Source organism: Saimiri boliviensis, chromosome 11 (genome assembly GCF_048565385.1).
Source record: "Saimiri boliviensis isolate mSaiBol1 chromosome 11, mSaiBol1.pri, whole genome shotgun sequence".
NCBI lineage: Eukaryota > Metazoa > Chordata > Mammalia > Primates > Cebidae > Saimiri > Saimiri boliviensis.
The window spans coordinates 35,513,797-35,536,057 of NC_133459.1; the positions used below are offsets into that span (position 1 = coordinate 35,513,797).

At 52.7% G+C, this 22,261-nt stretch overlaps 1 protein-coding gene across 1 annotated transcript in view; it reads right to left on the minus strand.

The window, feature by feature from the left end:
* Nucleotides 1-15,589: 15,589 nt before the first annotated feature.
* Nucleotides 15,590-22,261, minus strand: part of GRIK3 (glutamate ionotropic receptor kainate type subunit 3) — a 236,410-nt gene continuing 229,738 nt past the window's right edge. Inside the window, exon 16 of the mRNA XM_003937493.4 lies at nt 15,590-22,104. Coding sequence (XP_003937542.1) covers nt 21,910-22,104 — 195 coding nt within the window. The 3' untranslated portion in view covers nt 15,590-21,909. The remainder of the gene's footprint in view (nt 22,105-22,261) is intronic.

The following is a 22,261-nucleotide window of genomic DNA, read 5'->3' on the forward strand; positions in this document are numbered from 1 at the left end:
TTTATGGCTGCCTAGTATTTCATGGTGTATATGTACCATTTTTTCTTTATCCAGTCTGTCACAGATGGGCATTTCTGAGAAGTGGCAAGATTGCGCAGAATTGTCAACATATGGGGATTGGCAGGCGGGCACAGTTCCCCCTGCAGGCAGCCCTGCTTGGCAGCACTCGGAGACATAAGGCATTTCAGGAGAAGCATCATCTTCTAAGACTGGCAAGGTGAGGCCTTTCGGTATCCAGGGATGCCACCTGTCGGCAGGGTGATTTAGAACCCAGCCCCATGGGCTACCTAGGTTGATTCCATGTCTTTGCTATTGTGAACAGTGCCGTGATGAACATTCCCATGCATGTGTCTTTATGTCTTTATGGTAGAATGATTAATATTCTTCTGGGTGTATATCCTATAATGGCATTGCTGGGTCATTCCCTGTGTTTTATATGGTCCAGTAGCTGCAACCACACGATGGCAAAGCAACTGGCTGAAGAGGGCAGAGTTCGGCATTATCACCAACTGGGAGGAAGCAACTGCCTTATTTTGGCAATATACTTTAACAGATTCAACCAAGTAGCCAATAAATACTGAACTGAATTGACCTGAATAATCTAATACTAATCAAAGCTATGGTTTATTGAGGATTTATTATGAGTCTGACACTTCAGCTACATTTTTCTTCTAATTCCCACAGCTACCTCTGGGAGAAGAAGTACTATTATTTCTCTCACATTACGGGTGAGTAAACTGAAGTTCAGAGAGGCCAAGGGAATTACTCAAGGACACACAGCTGGAAGGTGGTAGAGCTGGGATTTGAACCATGGTGGTCCAGTGTTCATGTTCTAACCACACTCTTCATGATTCCTTTTCATTCAAGCCTCAGTGTCCCCAGCTGTAGAAGGGGGATCATGGCAGTACCAACGTCACAGACTGATGTGGTGGTAATTGCAGAATTTCTCTGGGGCTCTTGCAGTGCCAGGAGAACAGTTGGCCTCTGATGGCAGGCCCCAGCCTGGGCTGGGCACCGGTCACTCTGGGTCCTCAGGGACCCTGCTCCTTTGGCGTGGAGCCTATCATTCCCAGAGAGCGGGCACTCTTTTCCCATGGCCTTCCCTGGGTTTCCTTTCAGCCGCTGCTCTGTGCCTGGACCGTGCTTCTCCTGCAATGCCTTACGTCTCAGCTCTGCAAAGTGGGGCTGCCTGCATGAGGAAACGAGCCGGCCTGCTAATCCCCACACGCCGACAATTCTGCACGCTCTTACCGCCTCCGCACTTCTCCGAAATGCTTTTTAAGTGCCAGATGCAGCTTATGTTTCCCCTGTGCCAACAGGAGCGCTTGCTGCCAACACTGACGGCTGCCCTCAGACCAGGAGACAGCCTCATGAGCCCTGGGAGATGCAGGTGCTTAGGGCATCTTGAGATGGGCTGGAGCTGGGTTCTAGAGCAGCTAGGGGCCCCTGCTGACAACAGGGGGTATCCGTGGAAACCTAAAGGCCACACCTCGCCAAAGTCTCCCCTATCCCAGTCCTGATGCAGTGCCTCACATGTGCCCTTGAGTGCCCTTAGGATAAAGAGCCTAGCTCCAGACGGGCCTTATTAGAATATGGTATCTAAAATGCGGTATCTAAGATGAATGAGACATCAGCAAAGCAGGGATGGGCTTCTTTAGGGACCTCTCAGGACTGGGAACACTGTGAGTCCCCCGAGGGGGATGCTGAAACAGGGTTCCCAGTAGCGCTGGCTTGAAATCGGGGGTAACCCGGAGGTAGCCTGATCTACCTCCTACCAGCGGGGTGACCTTGGGCCAACATCTTAACCCTGGCCTCATTTTAAAATGGAGAGAATGATGGAATCTTCTTAAAGCGTGTTGGGGGGATTAAAGGAGAGAATGCACCTCAAGTGATTAGCACAGCTCCTGCCTCTTGGTAAGGGACCAGTAACAGACAGTCATCTGAGATCCTGAGGACATCAAGCTCCAGACCCCAAAACTTCTGGTCCCAGGCCCCCTCGGCCCAGGAAAGGTGGTCTCTCTGCTCTGACTCCTTTCTCTTAGCTCTAATCCTTGCTCAGAACACACTTTCCTGGCAGGATTCGGGCTCATCGTTTGTTCCGGTCCTCTTCTGAGCTTGCAGGCTGTCCCTCTGCTCTCCTGCCCAGGTCCCTCTCCCCTGTGCTTCCCTCAACCCTGGGCCCCAGGGTGCACCCACCCTCCTGGGCCTTGCCCATTACCCCCTGACTCCTAGTGCCTGCATCTCCCACCTGGGGCCTGGAAATGCGGATTCTCATGGCACCTGCCTGAGGCCCTGGGAGTTGCTGAGTGCCCATTTTCTTAGTCCCTGAGCATCTGAGCTGGAAAGTACCCAAGGAATCTTCAGGCTCAGCCCCCTCACTGAGCAGAGGGGATGCTCTGAGTTTTGAGAAAGAGAAGGGCCTTCCTAGGGCCCTGCCAAGTGCCAGGGGTAGCACCTGCATTCTATGGCAGGAGGCATAGTTCTGGGGTTAGACAGGGAGGATAACCCAGAGGGACCTTTAACTCCAGAAGCTCCCAGTGAATTGTGGGGATCTGTCCACTATTCAGGACCCTGTTTCCAACAACCCTCTTTCCTGGTGGTCTGCGTAAGAAGCTCTGTCTTTATTATCCCAGCTAGTCTCCGAGGAAATAAAAATATTTCACTCCTTTGACATGGTTTTTGCGCTGTTTTGCTTTTACAATCATTCCCTTTTAAATGCGTTTAGTTTTAAGCTCCTCAAATCCTGTTTAAGTACATGGGGATAAGTCTACGATGAATAAAGCAATAAACAGAAATAGAAAGACTTGTGAGTTTCCTCCTCTCTACTTTGCCCCCTCTCTCCCTGAAGCTGGTACCTAACGCCCCTCCTGACTCACAGCAGCTTGGGGCCATTTCCCCCGAGGCAGGGGATTAAAGTTCACCCAAGGGCTAGAAGCTCAGCGTCTGGGTGTGAAGCCTGCCTGCATACTCAGCCTGGGCCAGCCCCAGACCTTAGACCCCGTTTCTTGGAGCCCTGCTTGGTGTCTGTCTTAGATTCTCTGGAAGCAGAGCCTGAGACGGGGACTTAGGTGCCTAAAATGTGTTGAAGAATGTGTTGCTTTCCGGAGAGTGAGGGATCAGGATAAGGCTGGGGTGAGAGCCGAGTTAAAAAGGATGAGGTCTCATCTGGGCAGGGGTAGCTTCAAGCTGGGCCCACAGAGAGCTGCGGAGCACAGAGAGCAACGAAGAGTGGGTCCCATCTTAAGGAAAGGGGGCGGCCTTTTTCTGACCGCATTGCAGGTGACTGGCTGTGAGCTGCTCTGCACGGTGGAAGATGAGAATCTTAACCTCATGGGTAAGAAGGCGCCTGAGAGGGGGACAGCCCAGAGCCACGAACAGCCAATATTCCTGGAAGTGGAAGGGCAAGTGCACTGTGCCATCCAAGTGGTCTGGGTGACGAATCTCCTTTGTCCATGACAGCGGCCCAGCATCTCCAGAATGGGCCTCTGCCTTCCTCCACCAGGCTGACCTGCTGTGGGCCAAACCCCAAGGGGAGGAACATTTCAGATTCACCTCATTGCATTTTTATAAGCTCACAGGGCATGGCTTCTGAGCGCTTCTTTACTGAGGAAGCTCAGAGAGGTTGAGCAATTAATCCAAGGTCACACAGCTGTTGAGTGGTAGAGCCAGGGTTCAAATCTAATTTCCAAAGCTCCTGCTGGCCCCGTGTTCTTGTCCCTGTGCCTGTTAGTCCTCCTGGACTCCACTTTCAGGGACCCTCATTGTCTCCTTCCCAACTGCTCAGCGTCCTCTACGTTTTCTCCTCTGGGCAGCTGGTTTCTCCTGATACATTGTTCTCACCCACGGAAGTCACTCATCTCCGGCTTCTGGTTCTCTGCCCTTCACCCCACGCAGCTGTGCCTATCTGCCTCCTAACCCCCCGTCCTGCCTACCCCACTTTCAGGGGCCCGAGTTCCGGCAGAGCTGGACAGACATGACTTGCCCACAAATTACATCTCGCAGGGAGCGCGGTTCCACCACCACTGCCTGTACTGACACCTCCATCAGCTCAGATTCTCCTTAAGACAACAGACATTTAGCCCTGACAGTCAGAGGCACAGTTGCCATCGGATGCTGGAGGCCTGAATTCTGGGTTGTCACCAAGTTGATGACGGCCCTTCAGTCAGAGGAAAGGGGTTGGAGGAGGTAGGGGAAGGCTTAAGAAATAGCCCGTTCTCTGTAAGAAGCTACCTCCCCTGGGCCATGGCTGGGCTTCAGCCGAAGGACAGCAGGGGCCTGCATTTCCTTTGCTGCTCTTTGGGAGGAGACATGACAGAAATGAAGGAGGAAATAGGAAAATTGAGAGCAGCACGTGAGTTGGCTCTGGGTCCAGGAGCACGAAGTGGACATGGGTACAGAAAATGGCCAGTAACCATGTGTACGGAGGAGGACATCACAGGTGCTGGCCAGGATCTGGCTGTCTTCTCCCTCCTGGGCACGGGGAGGATGTGCTCCTACTTCCACTTGCAACTGAGTGGAGTCACCTGTCTAGCCCTGGCCTCTGAAATGTGACTGGAAGGAATGTGTGTCGCTTCTAAGCTGAGGCAGCAAAAAGCACTGACATGATTCTCCAGCCTGTTTATTCCTCAGCCAAGGCAGTTATGAGAAGACCTCGTGTTGAGATGATGGAGTCACAAGATCAAAGTAGCCTAAAGCACTGATTCTCACAATGGAGGACAGCTGACCCAAGAGGAATCGATGTGCATGAGAAATAAAGATTGCTGTGTTAAGCCACAGAGACACTGGGGCTGGTTGTTGTCACGGCACGGCCTGCCCTATCCTGACTAAGGCAATTGCTGTTCCTTGATCACTTACTATGTGCCAAGTATCGTGCTGTGTGCTTTCCACATATCATCTGGCTAGATCCTTGCAGCAGCCTTCCAGGCAGGACCTCCTATTAACTGCATTTTACAGATGAAGAAACTGAGGCTTAGAGGGATTAAGTAACTTCTGCAAGTCAGACAACTAGCAGATGGCAGAGCTGGAAGTCAGGCCTGGGTCCTGAGCTGTAATTTTTAACACAGAAACTCCAAAGAGGCCTCCTTGGGTTGTCTGCCCTGATTGGGCTGCAGGTGCGAGGGCTTGCTAGGACACACAGGAGCATGTGAAAGCTGTCCCCAGTGTGTCCCACATGGCAGGGGACTCAGTCCCTGAGTTGTGCTTGGTCCAGTGGGTGGGAGTCAGTCACGGGCCACAAACACATCACTCTCTGCTCCTGTGGAGCTCAGAGTTTGGAGGCAGGACTGGCTAAGCAAATGCATAGAGGCTGAAATGAGCATTGGGTGGGATGTGTGTGTCCCCATGTGTGTGCATGCATGAGCAAGAATGGGATGGAACGGGTTCTGCAGGGAGCCTGGCATGTTGATGAGGAGGGAGGAGGGTATGTACCAGACCAGAGAGAGCAAATGGAGCCCCATCCCCATCCTCTCTAGGGGGAAGTGTAGGTTTTAGGTTGAATGGGCGCATGGGTCTGCCCTCTACCCATCCAAAGCTCTCCTGCTCTCTAGCTCCATCCTTTCCAAGAGGACCCCATGGCCCCTGCTTTCTGTTTAGGAGGCAGGAGACTGCATCAGAAGATCTATTCCTATTTTACGGTTAGGGTTACAGAACGGAGCTACAAGAATAGGCAAATGGTCCCAGGAAGCAGAGCGATGAGCCCCTTGTTGGACTGCGGTCCTATCGCCACTCCAGGGGCCAGGCTGCCTGTCCAGAAGTCAGGGAGCAGCCTTGTTTGGCTTAGTTTTAGCTTTTGAGAGTCAAGGGCTGAGTCCTGAGCTGGGCATAAGATGGCATATAGACTAGAAAGAGGCAGACAAGCGTGAGTTCAAATCCAGCCTTTACCACCTCCCCATGAGTGACCTTGGACAAATCTTCTGATCATCGGTATTCTCATCTGATCAATGGAACAGCCACATTTCCCTCGAAGGCCACTTAGGACTAAATGGCTCACAGGAAGGTCCCCTCCCTCCCCCCTGCAGCCCCTGGAGGATGGAGGGCAGACCATGGGTCCTCTCTGACTTGGGAGCCCTTCTCTGGGCCATGGAGGGAGGCCTGAGAGGGCTACCAGAGGCCCTGCTGCGGGTGGCCCTGCCTGCATCCTGAAAGGAAAGTTCAACTTGAACATAAAGCTGCCCTGACTTCTCCCAGCATCACGTCCCCGGAGGGAGTTTTCAGGCCGGGTAATGTATGGCTCCATTTTTAGATGTTGCCGAATTCCATTTGCTGGAGATCCGTGTTTTATTGCCGTATCAGTGTTTCTAAATTGCACTATATTTTCTTAGCTTGATGGGAATTTACAGCAACTGGATTGGAGTGAAATTGGGCTCTCCCCGAGGCTGGGAAATCACTGGGGTCGACTGCTATGGCTGGTGCCTCCCCCTTGGATTCTTTCTTCTAATTATTCATGTTAAGAAGGGATCTGAATCTGAGAACAGAGGCCTGGGAGGCCCACAGGATGAGACATCCATCAGGGCTGGGAGGTCTGGGGCTGCTCTCCGTGGGGAACTGGGCCACCCAGGAGGAGGTGGGAGGGCTGTGGCAGAGGTGCTTGGGCCGAGATGAGTTCCGGGAAGGGGAGCTGAGGGAGGCCTGGCCAGCAGCCAGCCTTGGGATTGGTGTGTCGAGGGAACATTAGACACGAGGTTGACGGCCACAGTCGCGGGAGCCCTCACGCTGCCTATCAGAACATCCCTTACTGGTCCCACAGCCTTCTAGGTCTTCTTGATTCTCCTGTGAGGAAGAGAGGACAGAGACTATCAACCCCATTTTCCAGATGAGGACACTGAAGTCCTAGGGGGTTAAGCCACATGGTCGAGCTAAGAGTGAAACCTGGGACTGTTTGAATCCACACTGGTGTTTACTCCTACCCCCACACTGGTGGATTTTGGTCCCCTTTCCATTTCCTCACTGGAGACTTGGGCAGGGTGCTCTCGTTGAGGGAGCCCTCACTGTGCATCAGGCATTGAGCTAAAAATTCCAGGCGCCATCTCATTTCACCCTGCTACAGGCGGGGGGTGGGGGGTACTCAGTCCATTTTACGGAATAGCCTCAGGACATTAAGGCACTTTCGAGAGGTCAGACAGCGACTCCGAAGCAACAAAGATGAAATTCTTTCTTAGCTACCATGCTCTGTTGTTTCTGACGACACCAGCTCTTCCAGCTCCTGCTGATGTAGGAATGAGCTGCCCGGCTATGGGGTGGGAGTCCTGATGCATTCTGGGAGTCAGATGGTGCCCGTATGGTGCTGGCATCTACCAGGCTGTGGGTTTGCCCCATGAAGGCTGGGTGCTCAGGCTGCACCTGCATTCGAAAGACACCATTTCCCTGGGTCTAGCCTCCCAGAGTGATACAGTACCCATCCAGAGCATTGGACAGAGAGAGAAGGGAGTCCCGGGGACACAGCTGGGGACTGCAGGAAGTTCTGGTCCGTCCCTCTGGCAGGTCCAGGCAGTTTATCTCACTTGGCAGCGATCCTCTGTCTCAAAGCACGTCTGACGTTTTGTGCAATAAAGTTAATGGACTTCTCCATCTTAGAGCAGCTGAATTCTCTTGGAGCAGATGCTGAGGGTTATGGATGTTCTAATTAGGAAGCTGCCTTTGGCATTGAGGAAGGGAGGGGAGGCTTGCGATGTTCCACACGCCCTGCAAAGACCCCCTGCCAAACTGCTTTCCCCGAGCCTGCCAGTGCAGACGCGCTGCGGCAGAGGAAGGAGGAGAAAACGTTTCCTTCCTCTCCCATCTTCCACTTCCCTTCCGGTGCCAATGGTTCTCCGCACTGAACCAGAAGTGACCAGGAGGACCAGGCAGCATGGCCGGCCATAGCCTCCCAGGTCTGAGCAACCACAAGCAGAGTTTAGGGTTGTGATCAAATAAAACTCACAACCAAGTTAATCTGACACATTTATTGATGTGCTTAATTGTTATTGGACTACACTGCAATTAGGCATAAATGGTAGGTCGTTCCTGTGAGTGACTATAATTAGTAATTCTTGTTTTTGGCCCAATCAAGTTTGGATGTTTGTTTTTTATAAACATGGAAGTTCCCCAGTGTCTGTAAACAGCATTGATATTGACCGTTTTCTGATTCACTCATTCGTTTATTCATTTGCCAAATCTGTGAAACAGAGGTTCCAGACTGGAGACCTCATTCTGTTGCTTACTGGGTGATTGTGGGTGAGTAATTTCACTTCGTCAGCCTTGGTTTTTCACATCTGTGATAGGGAGATGACATCCCTAGCGTATAGGGTTGTGCTGAGAATCCTGTGAGATGGGCATGCTCAGAGCCAAGCACAGTGCCAGGTCTAGAATTGTCACTCATTTAGTGACATCCTGTTGCTATTAGCATTATTAATATTATTTTATTTTTATTTTAATAGAGACAAGGTTTCACCATGTTGCCCAGGTTAGTCTTGAACTGGACTCAAGCAGTCCACCTGCCTTGGCCCCCTAAAGTGTTAGGATTACAGGCGTGAGCCACTGCACCCAGCCCATTATTACGATTGATATTGTTATTCATAACAACTTCTCTTGGAAAAGTGGAAAAAAGCCGAGCACTAAGAGCTTGAAGCCTTCAGTCCTCAGATGGGTGGATGATTCTGAGTGCAGAAGGGACCCGGCCCTCGGACTTCACCAGAGCTGGAGGGGATCTGGATTATGCAAGAGGATACAGAACCAGTGATATATGGGCTACGGTGACTGTTGTGATCTCGTTGTTACCTGCAGGGAGGTGGGGCTGGGAAGCTTCAGGTTTTCCACATCCTTAATTTTACCACTGCCCAGCTCCTGGGAAATGTTGTGCTGGATTAAATCTCCCTACAGAGAGGAGGGTGCCTGCATAAGCCATGGTGCTTAGAAGGCTCTCATGAAATGCTTGGCTCTGTTCCTGTCCCAGAAGACGTGTTATTGGAGTTTAGAAAATTCTTAGTGATCTGAGGCTGAATTAGGGGAAGCTGGTCCTTACAGTAAACTGCAAGTAAGGCTTTGGGCTAGACAGACAGAACAGAGGCCTGCTTTCTCCTGGGAGAAAAACCTCTCCACGTTTGGGAGCTGCTGACCTCACTGGGAAGAGGGTATGCTTTTGCCGGCACACTTCACGCTGGGAGGAGATAGTCTGGGAGGCAGTCTGCAGCAGGAAGGGGTTGTGGGGGGCTGTCAGTGAGGCCGGAGCTGCAGGAAGGAGTACAGGGGATGGGGTCAGGTGGGGATCTGGGCAGGGACCCTGAGAGCCTGAGCTTGCCCAAGGTCCAGTGAGGCACTGTTGGCTTCTAGGGCCGAGGAGGCAGACAGCCCTGGGTTAGACTCTGCCCTGCTACATACTCACTGAACCTTGGGCAAGTTATTTGGCCTCTCTGAGCCTCAGTTTCTTCATCTGCGATATGGGGCCATAGCAGATGCCGTCAGTGTCTTGCCCTTACACCTTCTGTGCAAGCTGCCCGACTTCCCACTGCTAACAAGGGCACTGCTCTGCCTGAAGCTTTGTCCTGGCCCAGAGTCCACCTTGCCCCTTGTGGCATGCCAGAAGTACCTGGGATGGGCCATCTCTGGGGCACCAGCCCTAAACAAAAGATTGATAGGACTTGGTGTATACATACCCCAGCTCTCTCACTCCTTCATGGGAGATTCTCAAGTTGCATGTTCTGTGCTGGTGTCCGGAGTTCTTCATGGAGTGAAGCTCCAGCTATCCACAGGGGTGGCTGGCTTGATGTTGTAGCCCTTATAAGCTGGCCTCCCTTTGGCATCTCACATCCCTATTCCCCTATCTTCATCTTGTATTCAAGCCCTTGTTTCAGGGGCCTCTTCCAGGGGATCTCAAACTAAGGGGATAATATCATACTTTTCTCCTAGCACTATGGGGCATGGTGTGAATTAAGTAGCTAACATATTTCGCTTTCCATCTTTTCCCCTATATCCTGTTGGATACTGGCAACTTCGTCTTCAAGGGGCTCCAGCTATTGGGGAATCAGGGACAGAGGCCTGAGCCAAGCTGGGCTGACATTCATTCAGGCCTTTGGAGATAATGGGCCACACTCCTGGGACGGAGGCAGGCGCTAGGGGCTTGTCTGCTGGGAAGCCGAGTGTCGCAGCTGCGGTGGCTGCTCCGGAAGTCCTCTCCATGGGGCCTCCTCATCTCGGATCCTGTCTGGAGGCCGAGGCAGGCAATAAATCCCCTCAGTGGAACTGGTCCCAGCATGGGCCACCCTGCAGAAAGCCTTCATCAGCGGCCTCATTTGCATAAGATAATGAAACTGCAGTAAAAATAGTAAAAGAAAAAATGGCCTGGCAACTTTGTTTCCATAATGACAGATGCTTCTTAAACACTCAGCTTCTGTTTCCCAAGGAAGTGCCATCAAGGCTCTGGGGGAGCCGTGCACCCTGGCCCAGTCTGGTTCTTGGAAGAAGGGCCTGCAGCGGCTGGAGTGCCCCAGCCCTGACCTCCTGCTGCTCCTTGGCTTGCTCCAGATGGACCTGGGTGGCAGGGCGGTAGGAAGGGAGAGAGAAGAAAACTGAACGAAGAGCGAAAGGCCCTCACAAATGGCCCAATGCCTCACACTTCACACATGCTTTCACATGTCATTTTAAAAATTCCCACATGAGCTCCCTGTTGCCGTCAAAATGGGTACCCCCAAGGCACAGGTGAGTAAACTGAGGCTTGTGGATTGTCCAAGGCCATCTGCTTAAATTAAGATGGTAGAGGGACCTTAGAATTTACCCCCATTCTTAGTCCCTGTCTCCTGTTTGGGCACCTCCATGAGTGACAGGAGGCCCTTGTCAGCGGGGATGGCTGGGGAGAAGGCAGGTCCCATCCCTAGAAGGGGTGGGGGACCTGTGGGAGGTGGAAGCCATCTCCATGGGTCTCAAATCCCTGTTCTCAAAGCAGGATGAGATGACCAAGGTCAAAAGAAAGAAGTCCGCTGTGGGATGGGACTCTCCCAGACCTAGAGACCAAAAAAGAACCACATCAGAGTGTGCTTCAGAAATACTTTGTCCTCTCACCTCCAAGCCACCAGGGCTCTGTCATGACTGCCTTGGAAGCAGAACTAATGATCATAATATTAGTAACGAATAAATTATGTCAGGGGCGATGTTTCCCCCACTCAGAGGAAAATCTCTAGTCTAGTTGCGCTTGGCTAGGGTCGGGGGTTCTCTGCTACAGCACTCGCTCTCCTCTAAGTCAGGCGTCCCCAAACTTTTTACACAGGGGGCCAGTTCACTGTCCCTCAGACCGCTGGAGGGCCGCCACATACTGTGCTCCTCTCACTGACCACCAACGAAAGAGGTGCCCCTTCCTGAAGTGCGGTGGGGGGCCGGATAAATGGCCTCAGGGGGCCGCATGCAGCCCATGGGCCATAGTTTGGGGACGCCTGCTCTGAGTGTTTGGGACAGAGTCCTGATTTCCTGATTCAGCGAAAGAGGGCTTGGCTGCGTGGGGTGGGGAGAATGGGGACTGAACAAGTTCTCAGGGCACAGATGGTCCTGACTCATGCAAGATGGCCAGTGGGAGTCACCTGGCTGCTAAGGCAAGTGTCATTTTGAAGCCAGTAAGCAGGACATCTAGAGAGGCCCCTCTCCAGGCTCTGTACTGGTCTCACGCAGGTGCAGATGGGGAGATTATTCCTCAGGGCTCCCTGGGGCTGGCAGCTGAACCTGCATGTTCAGGCGGAACCTGAGAGGCCTCCGCAGCTGGCTCCGTCTCTGTCAGGTGGTCCCTCCCCAGTTCTCTCCCAGCCTGTGGAATCTTTGGCCTCATTTGAGAGGTAGTGGAGGGGGAGCTTCCAGATGTTTTGGGTCTTAGATTGGGAGCAACACCTTTGCACTTAAAGCTGAGTATTTGACCACTTTGTTTCCTGATTCCTCTGTGCCTGGGCTAGTTTCACCCTTGGCATACTGGGGAGGGGTCAAGTCATTCTTTACTTTCCCTCCACAGTAACAGTTAACGTTGGCTGAGCTAGACTGCGTGTGTGGCATGGGCAATCTCATCAAGTCCCTATAATGCTTTTCCAAGGTGGGTCTTCGTCTCCCCATTCTGAAGCTTAAAGAAGACAGCCGGGTGTGGTGGCGAGCACCTGTGGTCCCAGCTACTTGGGAGTCTGAGGTGGGAGGATCATTGAACCCAGGAGGTCGAGGCTGCAGGGAACTATGTTTGTGCCACTGCACTCCAGCCTGGGCCGCAGAGTGAGACCCTATCTCAAAAAACAAAGTGTTGGGGGGAAAGAAGACACAGAGATGCAGAGCAAGAAGCAGAACCCAGGAAGTTGGACTCCAGTCCTTGATCTTACTGCCTGGGGAGGCTTGCCCATCAGTCCTAGCACAGGGGTCCTGAGTGAACTTGAATCCTGAGAGACTTGGGGCATTCCTGCCAGCATAGATATTCTGGGGCTAGATGAAACAGAAAAATATGGGAGTGGAGTGGGATGCTCAGTTAATCAGCATGGGGAACTAAGCGTTCAAGGGAGGGCTCATTTCTTTGCTGCTCATGAATGGGGTGGGTTGTGGCTTGTGCCTTCACAGCATGGAGCAGGAGGGTTCACAGGCCAGTGCTGCATTCAGTGACCCCCCCACAGCCAGGCCACTTGCTGTGCTGGCAGGGGACCAGTAGCTCCAAAGCCCCTGAGAGCTGTGGGCAGTGCAGACACCCAAGTGTGTCCCAGACGACTGGACCCCAGCCGTCATCAGAACAAGATCCTCAGGGTGTGTGGGTCTAGAGCAACTCGTCAGATACACCTGTTCTCTGAGAACTTCACCATCCAGCTCTCTCTGCTGAAGGGCTGGGTGGACAGATTGGAATTGGGACATTTTCACTGACGTGCGCCCTGAAGCTGGGGAGATCTGAACCAAGATGGGGGTGGCCATGTCCTGCTTTGTGCAAGGAAGCAGAGAAGGGAGAAAGGGAACGAGAGATAGAAAGAGAGGGAGAGAAGCTCGACTGTCTTCTGTCAGACCCCTTATCATGAAGCCCCCTTTTTGCCCCGGTGAGTTGGAGTAGGGGTCTGTTCCTTGCCACAGTGATTCCTGACTGAGGAGCCTCTTAAATGTCCTGCTCGGGGGGGACTGGTGCACTAGAACAAGGAGCCCATGTATGTCCTGGAGACGGGAGGAGCACAAGGCATTGACCAACAAGAGGCTGGGGCAGAAATGGCCAATCTTACAGAAACAGGGGCCTGAGCCAGGACAGCCACATCACTGCTCCTGCACCCACTGTGCAGTCAGTAACCTGAGAGGCCTCGCTGGCCCCCGTCCAGAGCCCAGGGTATCACAGATGGGCTTCTGAGTTAGGGTCAGCCCTGGAGGGAGGAGTCCCCCTGTCTCTCCAGAGAGGATTCAGGCCACAGTAGCTCTTAATTTTTCTTCTCCCTGTCTTTCTCCTTTTTCTTAATGAAAATAACTGTCATTTATTGTTGGCTTATGATGCGCCTGCCCTGTGTTAAGCACTCTGTGTGCTTTTTCTCATTTAATTCCCACAAGCACTCCATGAGGGGGCGGCTTTCACACTCATGCATTTTACAGATGAGGAAACAGGTTCAAGGATGTGAAGTTACACAGCTAGTAGCTGGTAGAGCTGGGACTCATACATAAAATATTGAGTTAAGTCTGTGAATGAATGAATGGATGGATGGATGAATGAAGGGATGGATAGATTGATAGGTGGTTGGGTGGATGGGTGAATGGATGGATGGATGGGTGGGTGGATGGATGAATGGGTGGAGGGATGGATGGGTGGCTGGCTGGATGAATGGATGGATGGATGGATGGGTGGGTGGGTGGATGGATGAATGTGTGTGTGGATGGATGAATGGGTAGATGGATGGATGGATGGGTGGGTGGATGGATGGATGGGTGGGTGGATGGATGAATGGGTGGGTGCTCTACCTATTCTTTCACCCCCACTGGGGCCTTGTTTCTACCAGGTCTCTTATCCATATTCCTCCACTCCTTGCTGGACCTGGAGCCTGCCCTGATCTCCAGGGTGCTCCTCTCCAGGGATGTTCCTGAACGTGCCCCTTAATGGCTAACACCTGCAACCTACTGCCTTTCCTTACCTCCTATCTGGCTCAGACCAAAGTCTCCTGGGCTGTGGCTCCAGGTTAGACCAGAGCTCCCAGACACTGTGGCCTGCTGGGTCCTGACCTTGACCTCCTCTCCATTCTGCAGAGATTGCTGCTGGGGCATGGCTTGGGCTTCCCCGGCACTTGTCAGCTGATAGAATGGGAGGTGCATATTTTAGGAGACCTGCCAATGCACATTGCCTTTTTTTGACTTCTTCAGTTTTCTCAACCCTTCTAAAGCAGGGATCCTAGGTCTCACACTTGTATTTTATATGTATATATACACTGCAGGCAGATGTGCGAACAGGCCTGGGGAGTGCCCCCCCCCCTTTCCCAGCCCTTCTGCTTCCTCACTTCCTCGAGCCACAGCTAATTGGACCACAAGTGGCCACGTGACCCAAGCTGGGGCAATCATAGCCACTTTCCTGGGAATTAGGCCTGGGACACTTAAGCCTGTGTCAAGGGTGGTGGACATTTGGACTGAAAGGTCCTGGAGAGTCAGGACCTGAGAATTGTCAGGGTGTGAGGGACATCTCTCATTCAACATAGATCACATGTTTAACGAGCTTAGCCTAGCACCTGCCACGTGGAAAGTGTTCAATAACTATGAGCTATTTTTAAGTTGATGTCATAGGAGAACATGGAGGGCTCTGGATGGAAAGAGGACTCTATCAATTAAATCTGTTTGCATGAGAGCTGGAGGCAGAGGTGAGGCAGAGGCCACCTTCCTGCTCCCCTTCGGGCTGTTTCTGTCATAGGAATATGAGGTTTTTCAGCAGCTTCAGTCCACTACTTGCTCCAACTTCCTGGGTGCCGAGGAGACTATGATATGGGGTGGTGGGGGCCCCACTGTCTTGATGCAGAGACTTCCTGGGCCCTGGATTGCAGTTCTGGGGTGCGTCTTTCCTTCCCAGCTCTGGCACCAGGCTCAGAGGTGGTCATGTGCTGGGTATCAGCTCTGTATTATTCTGGGAGCCATTCCTGGAGGCTCCAGTTGGCCAGGCTCCCTCATCTCTTCCACTGGTTTTATAAACCTCCCTATTGAATCCCTTCCTGCTTGAAACCTCCCGTCCTGAACTCTGATTATATGTGCAGTTTCCGTCTCCAGAGGACAGCTGACATAGAGCTTTCTCCTTTCCAGTTTGAAAAGGCTCAGGCAAGACTCTGACCCAGCTGGGATAAGGTGTCCACCTGTCCTCACCAGCTGTGACCAAAGGGACAGGGCCATGTGAGCAAGTATGTGGCAGCTCCCAAGGGAGTGTGTGGATGGAGATGACTTGGGAGGGATGTTGCCAAGGGAAGGGAAGACAGAGGTCAGACGGTCTCAAGGACAGACACTACGCTCTCAGTGTCTGAACCAGGAGCCTGACCGGACCCATCCACGTGCTGGGCACCAGGGACTCTTGCCCAGGACACAGTCATCCCTGAGGGAAGATGGTAAGAGTTCATTGTCCAGCACCTTCTGGTTCTATGGAGAGAAGAGAAACAGAAAACACACCTCGAAGGAGCCCTGTTTTCTAGAAACATTTCTTTATTTAAAATTTAAAACCATATTACTTCATACAGCAAACTGTGTACTTTGATATATCACAGTGTCTTAAAAAGGAAAATAATCGGATTTGTTTGGAAATTTATTTACATCAGCCTAGAATGATTGGCAAGTAACACAGTTACTATGAAACCCAAATTGTTACAAAATGTTTACAAAAAACTATATTCATAGAAATTCTGCATGTCCACAAAGGGCATCCCCTGAATGGCCCAGAGACCAGTGTGTGGGAACCATGTTGAGTGGGAGTGGGGGGTGTCCAGGCACTCTGGTCTGGGTGGTGGGACAGGTCCAGGGTCTCAGAGGCCCATGGTGCTGCCTGGGGGCTCAGCCCAGAGCCTAGGAACTGAGGTCCTTACCATGGGAGGCCCAACCAGGAAGCCAGTCCAGGCAGAGATGGGCTGGGGGCTTGACGCACAGTGGTAAGAGGGCCCATGATCACTATGGAACCAAGACGGGATCTCCTCATGGGGCTGGAGTCAGGCGTGCTTGGTCAGGGCCCCAGAGGCAGACCCAGAATTCAGTGCAGACCAGTCTGAAGCCAGAGGCTGAAGCTGGGGCAGGCTGCTGACTACACGGAAGCCCGCTCCAGATCTCCTCCTCTGCACGCTCCAGAGATGCTCAGACCCGCGAAAGGGGCTAAAGGACTGGAACTGGAGAACGACCCGTCTGGGTGAGCCAGGGACAGAGGTCTGCAGCCTTCTGTGGAGGCGGCATTCTGCCAACCTCCCTGCAGGGGAGAGAAGGGCAGACAGATGGAGCCCGGGCTGTGCTGGGATAGGAGCTACCTTCTTGCCTCTCGTCTTTCACCTCTCTGGCTCTGAGGTTGCTCCCTGACTGCTGGCCTCTGGATCAGATGGGGTTGGGGAGGTTGTCTGAGGCGAGGCAAGCCCTTGGCTGGCATTTTGCTGAGGCTATGACTGCTTCTTCACGTCTGGAAACCTCAGAGTTTCGATCCATAAAATGGAGACAATCTGGGAGATGATTTGAGGGCCACTGTTCTAGAAGGCAGGAGGACAGGACCAATAAGGGGCCTGGGAACACTGTATTGGTGTGCTGGCAATGCCCTGGGGGCTTTCTCTTTAACAAGTGCTTTCCCTAGCTGTGAGCTGTGCTGTGTACGAGTTGTAACCGCTTCTGCATGTGGGTGAGCATCAGAGGCAGAGGCTTTTGCTACCTAGAATAACCGCACCTTCTAGGGTATTCTAGGTGGAGCCTGAAACCTACTTGGAGTCTGCAGGCAGGTGTGAGAACAGGGTTGCAAAGCGCCCTCCACCCCTTTCCCAGCCCTTCTGCTCCCAATGAATTGCCCCAGAACTAGAATGTAATATGGGCACAGGGGCCCAGTGCTAGCGTAACATTGCTTTCCTGCCTCAGACAGGCTCGGATGGAGATGAGGTCCCTTGGCCACTCCTGCCCCTCCCACAGGAGGTCTTGGCTGTGCAGGACCCACCTGGCAGCACCATGTAGCTCTGCCCTCTTCTTCAGGGTCTGGAGCTCTGATGTGTGGAGGGCCTTCCCCACCCCGAGGGGCTCTCTGCCACCTCTGTCCCGGACTTTGCTGCTGCAGCCCCTATCTCTCACCTGGTCCCCACCCATGCTGGCTGGGTTATGTACACTCCGTGTGCAGACGTGCGGGGAGGGGTTGTATACACATGGGCTACAGGTCATATATACACTGTGCATATATATATATATATATATATATATACAGTATATATATATATATATTTTTACATTCATATATATATTGTACAGAACATTAACCTTCTACCTCAAAGTTTTGTGACTTCAGACCTTAGCTCTGAAATTTTAACTCCAGGGCAAATCCAAGATGGAAGGGAGGGCCTGATTTAAACTGCCACGGGGACAGAAGGCACGGCCCTTCCGTGGCAGCGATCAACCAGGCCCTTTCCAGATGTGTCCACCTGACCTGCGACTTCCAGATTTGACTAATCCAGAGAACTGCCCACAGAGTTGGGCCCATTTCTTGTGTCTGTCCATGGGGCTGGGCCCATCCCAGATGTTAAGCCCATGCAGCTGCTCGTTCAAACCTCTAACCCCTTTGCAGCTGGATGTCCACACAGGGCCATTTCAGATGTGAGCCACAGAGGCCAGCCTACTTTCAGATGTTTGTGCATGTAGCTGGGAATGGCTCAGGGAGGGACCAACTTCATGCTGAGTGATGAGGCAGGAGCTGTGACCCACCCCCCTACCCAGTATCCCCTGGAAAAGCAGGCAGAAAGGGAGCTTTTGATTATTCTTGGTGAGCACATGCCTGGTGGAGAGGGAGCAAGTTCTAACCCGTTTGGCCCTTTTCCCCGGCCTGGGCCAGGATCCCATCTTCCAAGGCCTGGGGCATAGCAGGGGTTTGGGGTGGAGCCAGATTGTGCTTCCAGCTTAGGTAGTCTTGGCTGTGAGGAGGGGGTGGCCCTCCCATCCCTCAGACACCCAAAGTCCAGCACATTGGCCAAGTCTCCCCTCTTGAGAGACTCTTGCAGCATGGGGCCAATTGAACACTGACAACGCTTTCAGGATTTTCTTCTGTCCAGGGCAGAGAAACCAGCAGCAGGACAGGGGAGAACAATTGGGAGGGCTCACTGTCCTTAAGCCCCAGAGCAGTGGTGGTGAGGGTCCGTGTCTTCTCACCACTGCCCCTCAACTTGGCCAGCTGGAGCAGGTGGAAAGGAGGCACTGGCATTTGGGGATGGGGGGCATTCTTCTGTTCAGGGCTGGCATGTGGCACCAGGCAGGGACAGTTCAGCATCTGCTCAGGCATGTTCCATCTTCTGCTCCATCCAAACCAGCTTTCATGCTTCCCATTACCCGTCAGTCCCCGCAGGTGTGCATACGCACTACACGTGCATACACACAAATACACACACACACGCATGCGCCTACCCCAGCTCAGCTCCATGCCCACTGGCAGGACAGACCTAAACTTAGAAAACACATGACCTGCCTCACTGGCAACACCTCCCCACTCCGTCCCACCTCACAGATGTAGCAGCACTCTCAGTCCCCGGGAGAAACAAAGCTCATACTTGGGCAGCAGTGGTCCCCACTGCACTTTGAACACTAGGACAAACGCAGGATGTCAGCCAGAAGCCGAACATCAGCCACGCTGACAACACCCGAACGTCGGGAGGATGTAAGGCTTGCATGGAAGAGGCGGTGAGGCAGCGTGCCCTCCTACTCCACACAGGAGCCTGAAGACCAGTCAGTCCCTTTTGCGGGGGTTTCTCTAACTGAATCGTGCTGCCTCTATTTGTCCACTATTCTTTGCTCGTTTATAAAAATTCTCACCACTTCCTCCTCCTGTCATAATCCACATATATGCATAGCCTCAGAAGGACATAACATGCTCATGTGGCATCACGCACACAACACATGTGAGACAAGAGCGTGAATGATGCGCATGCTATGAAACGTACTGGACAAAGTAAGACGGCGGCTCATGATTGTGTTTGCTGAGAGAAAACTGGCAAATACCTTCATTAGAATTACCTGGGAATTACAAAAAAAAGTTTTCCTTCAAACAGGACATGACGTCTACAGCAAAGGCATCAGCAGCATGAGCCCCTGAAGAGTCACACCCCCACTTAGCCCGTCTCCTGGCAAGAGTGCCCATGCAACTTCAGTGAATCTCTGTGAAAAACAATCTCTCCCATGACATAAGTGCAAACAGACCCTGGTGCCCGGCCTTCCTGATTGTCCGTCTCTGCTTCTATTGTGACCTGGAACATACGTATGTGTCCCACACACACACGGGGAAACTTCAACCCCACATGGCTTCTTGTCTACAGCATGCACTGATCCATGTCACACAACACTCTGGTCCTGGCCTTCCCTCTGCTCCCCACTGGCACATAGGCCTGCACATACGTGTCCACATATACTCACACATGGACCCCTTGGTGACATGGCTTCTCCTTTTATACGTATTTGGCTAGCTGCAGGTAGGATCCTGTCCCCCATCCTATGCCATTCAGTGTACACGTGCACACACACGCACCAGCATGCACACGTGTGCATGCGTGCTTACATACCCATACTCACCAGGGCCCCATGATGACATGGTTTCTCCTGTTTTTACATATATGGGGCCCTGCTACTCACCCAGATTTGTCTCCCTTGTCCCCAGTTCACTGTCATACACATACACATACACAATTCACTCACATACACGCATATGCACGCATCAGATCTCCAAGGATTCACCTACTATTGCATGCCCTGGACTGTGTTATGTGTCCAGATCTGTCCTTCGCCCCAGCCCCCGAAGCTCACACATACAAACACGAAGACACAGACACACATGCACACGCCCTCTGCACCCTGAAGCTTATGACAGCATGGCTTTTCCTAACATTACATGCATGGGGCTATGGTGTCTGTCTAGCCTTCCTCTCCCTTGTCCAATGTACACAGCCAGTTGGAGCTGCTGAGATTCTGGGAACCTGCTGGTTTGGTCCTGCAGCTCACAGTCTGGAGGAGAGACAGTGTTTATCACATGAACCCACTGTAGTCTCCTGCTTTGCTAGAGATTAACCTTCACCCGGATGAGAAAAGCCTTGAGATCCAAATGCAGCGCTCCTAACCAGGCTTCCCAACCACACAGGACAGAGGTGGGAGGGGAGTGGCTGGTGTCCCCCAATTCTCATCCAGAATCTCCAGAACCTCCTTCCCCTGTTCAAAGACTGCCCTCCATCCTTGGCCATGGCAAATCTGTTGGCCCATCGTGTTCTCTTTAAGGACACTTTTTTCCTAATCCTTCCTGTCTCATTCTTTCCAAGACTCTTAAAGTCACAGACCTCTAGAGCATTCATCACAGCGAGCTGGAACTCACAGATCATCTGGTCTACCCCCTGGCTGGTACCCCACCTGCTGCTCCTTCTCTGCTCTCTCCCCCAAGCCCCACAAGGTCGCAGCTACTCTGGACAACAGACAATGGGCCAGGATGGCCTCGTGTCTCTGTGTGGGGTCTTTGGTTAATTCTCCAGGAGGCGGCCTCTTCTTCCTCACCCTTGGGGCCTCTGCCAGCTAGGATATTATGTCCCTGGAAACTTTCTTTTTCTGGGGAGCATCTCTAGGTTTGGTAAGTCCAGGAGACCAGAAGTTCTTTTGGTCCCTTCTGATTTCCCCCACCTAGCCCAGAGTTAGTCTGTGTAGTAGAACACTGACTCCTTTTTTGAGGAGGGGCAACTTGACTTTCACTTCAGTCAACTCTTCTCCTTTTGAGAGGACAGAGGGAGGCCAAGGTCAACCAGCCAGGAATGGGGAGTTGTTGATGAGAAGATGGCAAAGAACCGGGGTTTCCAAACGCACCAGGGTTTAGACAACAGCTTGCCAACCAGCAAAGTGAGAGCCAGTGGCTCAAGAGCTGGTGGGGCTTCTATGGAATCTGCTTTTCCTCTGCTGGGCTTCAAATATCGGCTGAGTCCTTGGGCATCCTTTGTGAGAGATTTGGCGGGCAGGGGGAAGGGGGGCTCTCTCTTCTGGCCAGAAAGCGGGGAAGAATTTTTGTGGCCACTCCCCGACTTGTATTCCTAGAGCCCTCCCAGAGGAGTGGAAGCCACTGGGTCATGGTCCGTAAGAATCCAAAATGGCGGCCTCTATTTGTGCGTTCTCTTCTCTGCCATACCCCAAACTCCTCTTTCCCCTTGTGTGGCTCTGTCTTCAACGCTGCCAAAACAGGGGCTGCCAGAAGTGGGACCAAGTCCAGAAGATCATGACCACGTGAACAGCCCAAAAGGGATGAGGTCTTCCTTCTGCCCGGGCATATGGGAGGGGGATTCCCCACTATGAGCTCCCATTGGCAGCCATGCCAGAAGCCATCCTTAAGGCGCCAAAGGCTCGTGTCTCTGGACTCATGGTCAAGCTCTAAGAGGCCTGGGCTCTTGGGGAAGGAATGGCAATGTAAGAGCTGTCTTCCATTTTCTGTGGCCTCTGTGGGGCCGTGGCAGAAACTTCTGACTCTGGAGGAGAGCTGAGTGGGCGGGTGAGTTTGGCCCGAGAGAGGCATGTGCTTCCTTTGGCCTTGGCTGTCTCGGCTGGCAGCTTTAGAGACCCACAGAAGAACTGAGGAGGATGAAGCCCAAGCAGCTGGCCCGAGAGCTTGCTGGCTTCCTGGCAGGTAAGGGCAGGAGGCTGCTGGCCCAACAGGCAGGTGGCAGCTCTGGTCCCCAAGCCCAGTGTGGGGATAGGGGACATTCCTTCCAATCTCCTTTGCTTTCTTCTGCCCAGCCCCTAGGCCTGCGGTCCCCATCCCAGCTGTGCCTAGGGGAACACAGGGGCTAAGGATGTGCTGCAGGCCATGCTGTCCTTGCCGGGAAGCCGGCGGTCATTGAATGTGTGCATGTTGATGACGGCGTCAGTCTTGACCATCATGGGAGGCTGCGGCTTGTGCTTGACTCGACGCTGGCAGGTGAGGGAGAAACGGATCTCATCGGCCACAGTGCTGCAGAAGGAACGCTGAAAGACGGTGGAGAAGAGGGGTAGGAAAAGGGGCAGAAAGTGATGCCCGGTCCTGCAATTCCCGCCAGCTCCTTCCCTTTCTCCCAGAGTCTGTGCTAAGGCTACCTGTCTTTCTCACACCTTCACCCGACCCACCCCTCTGCCAGCTGCAGGA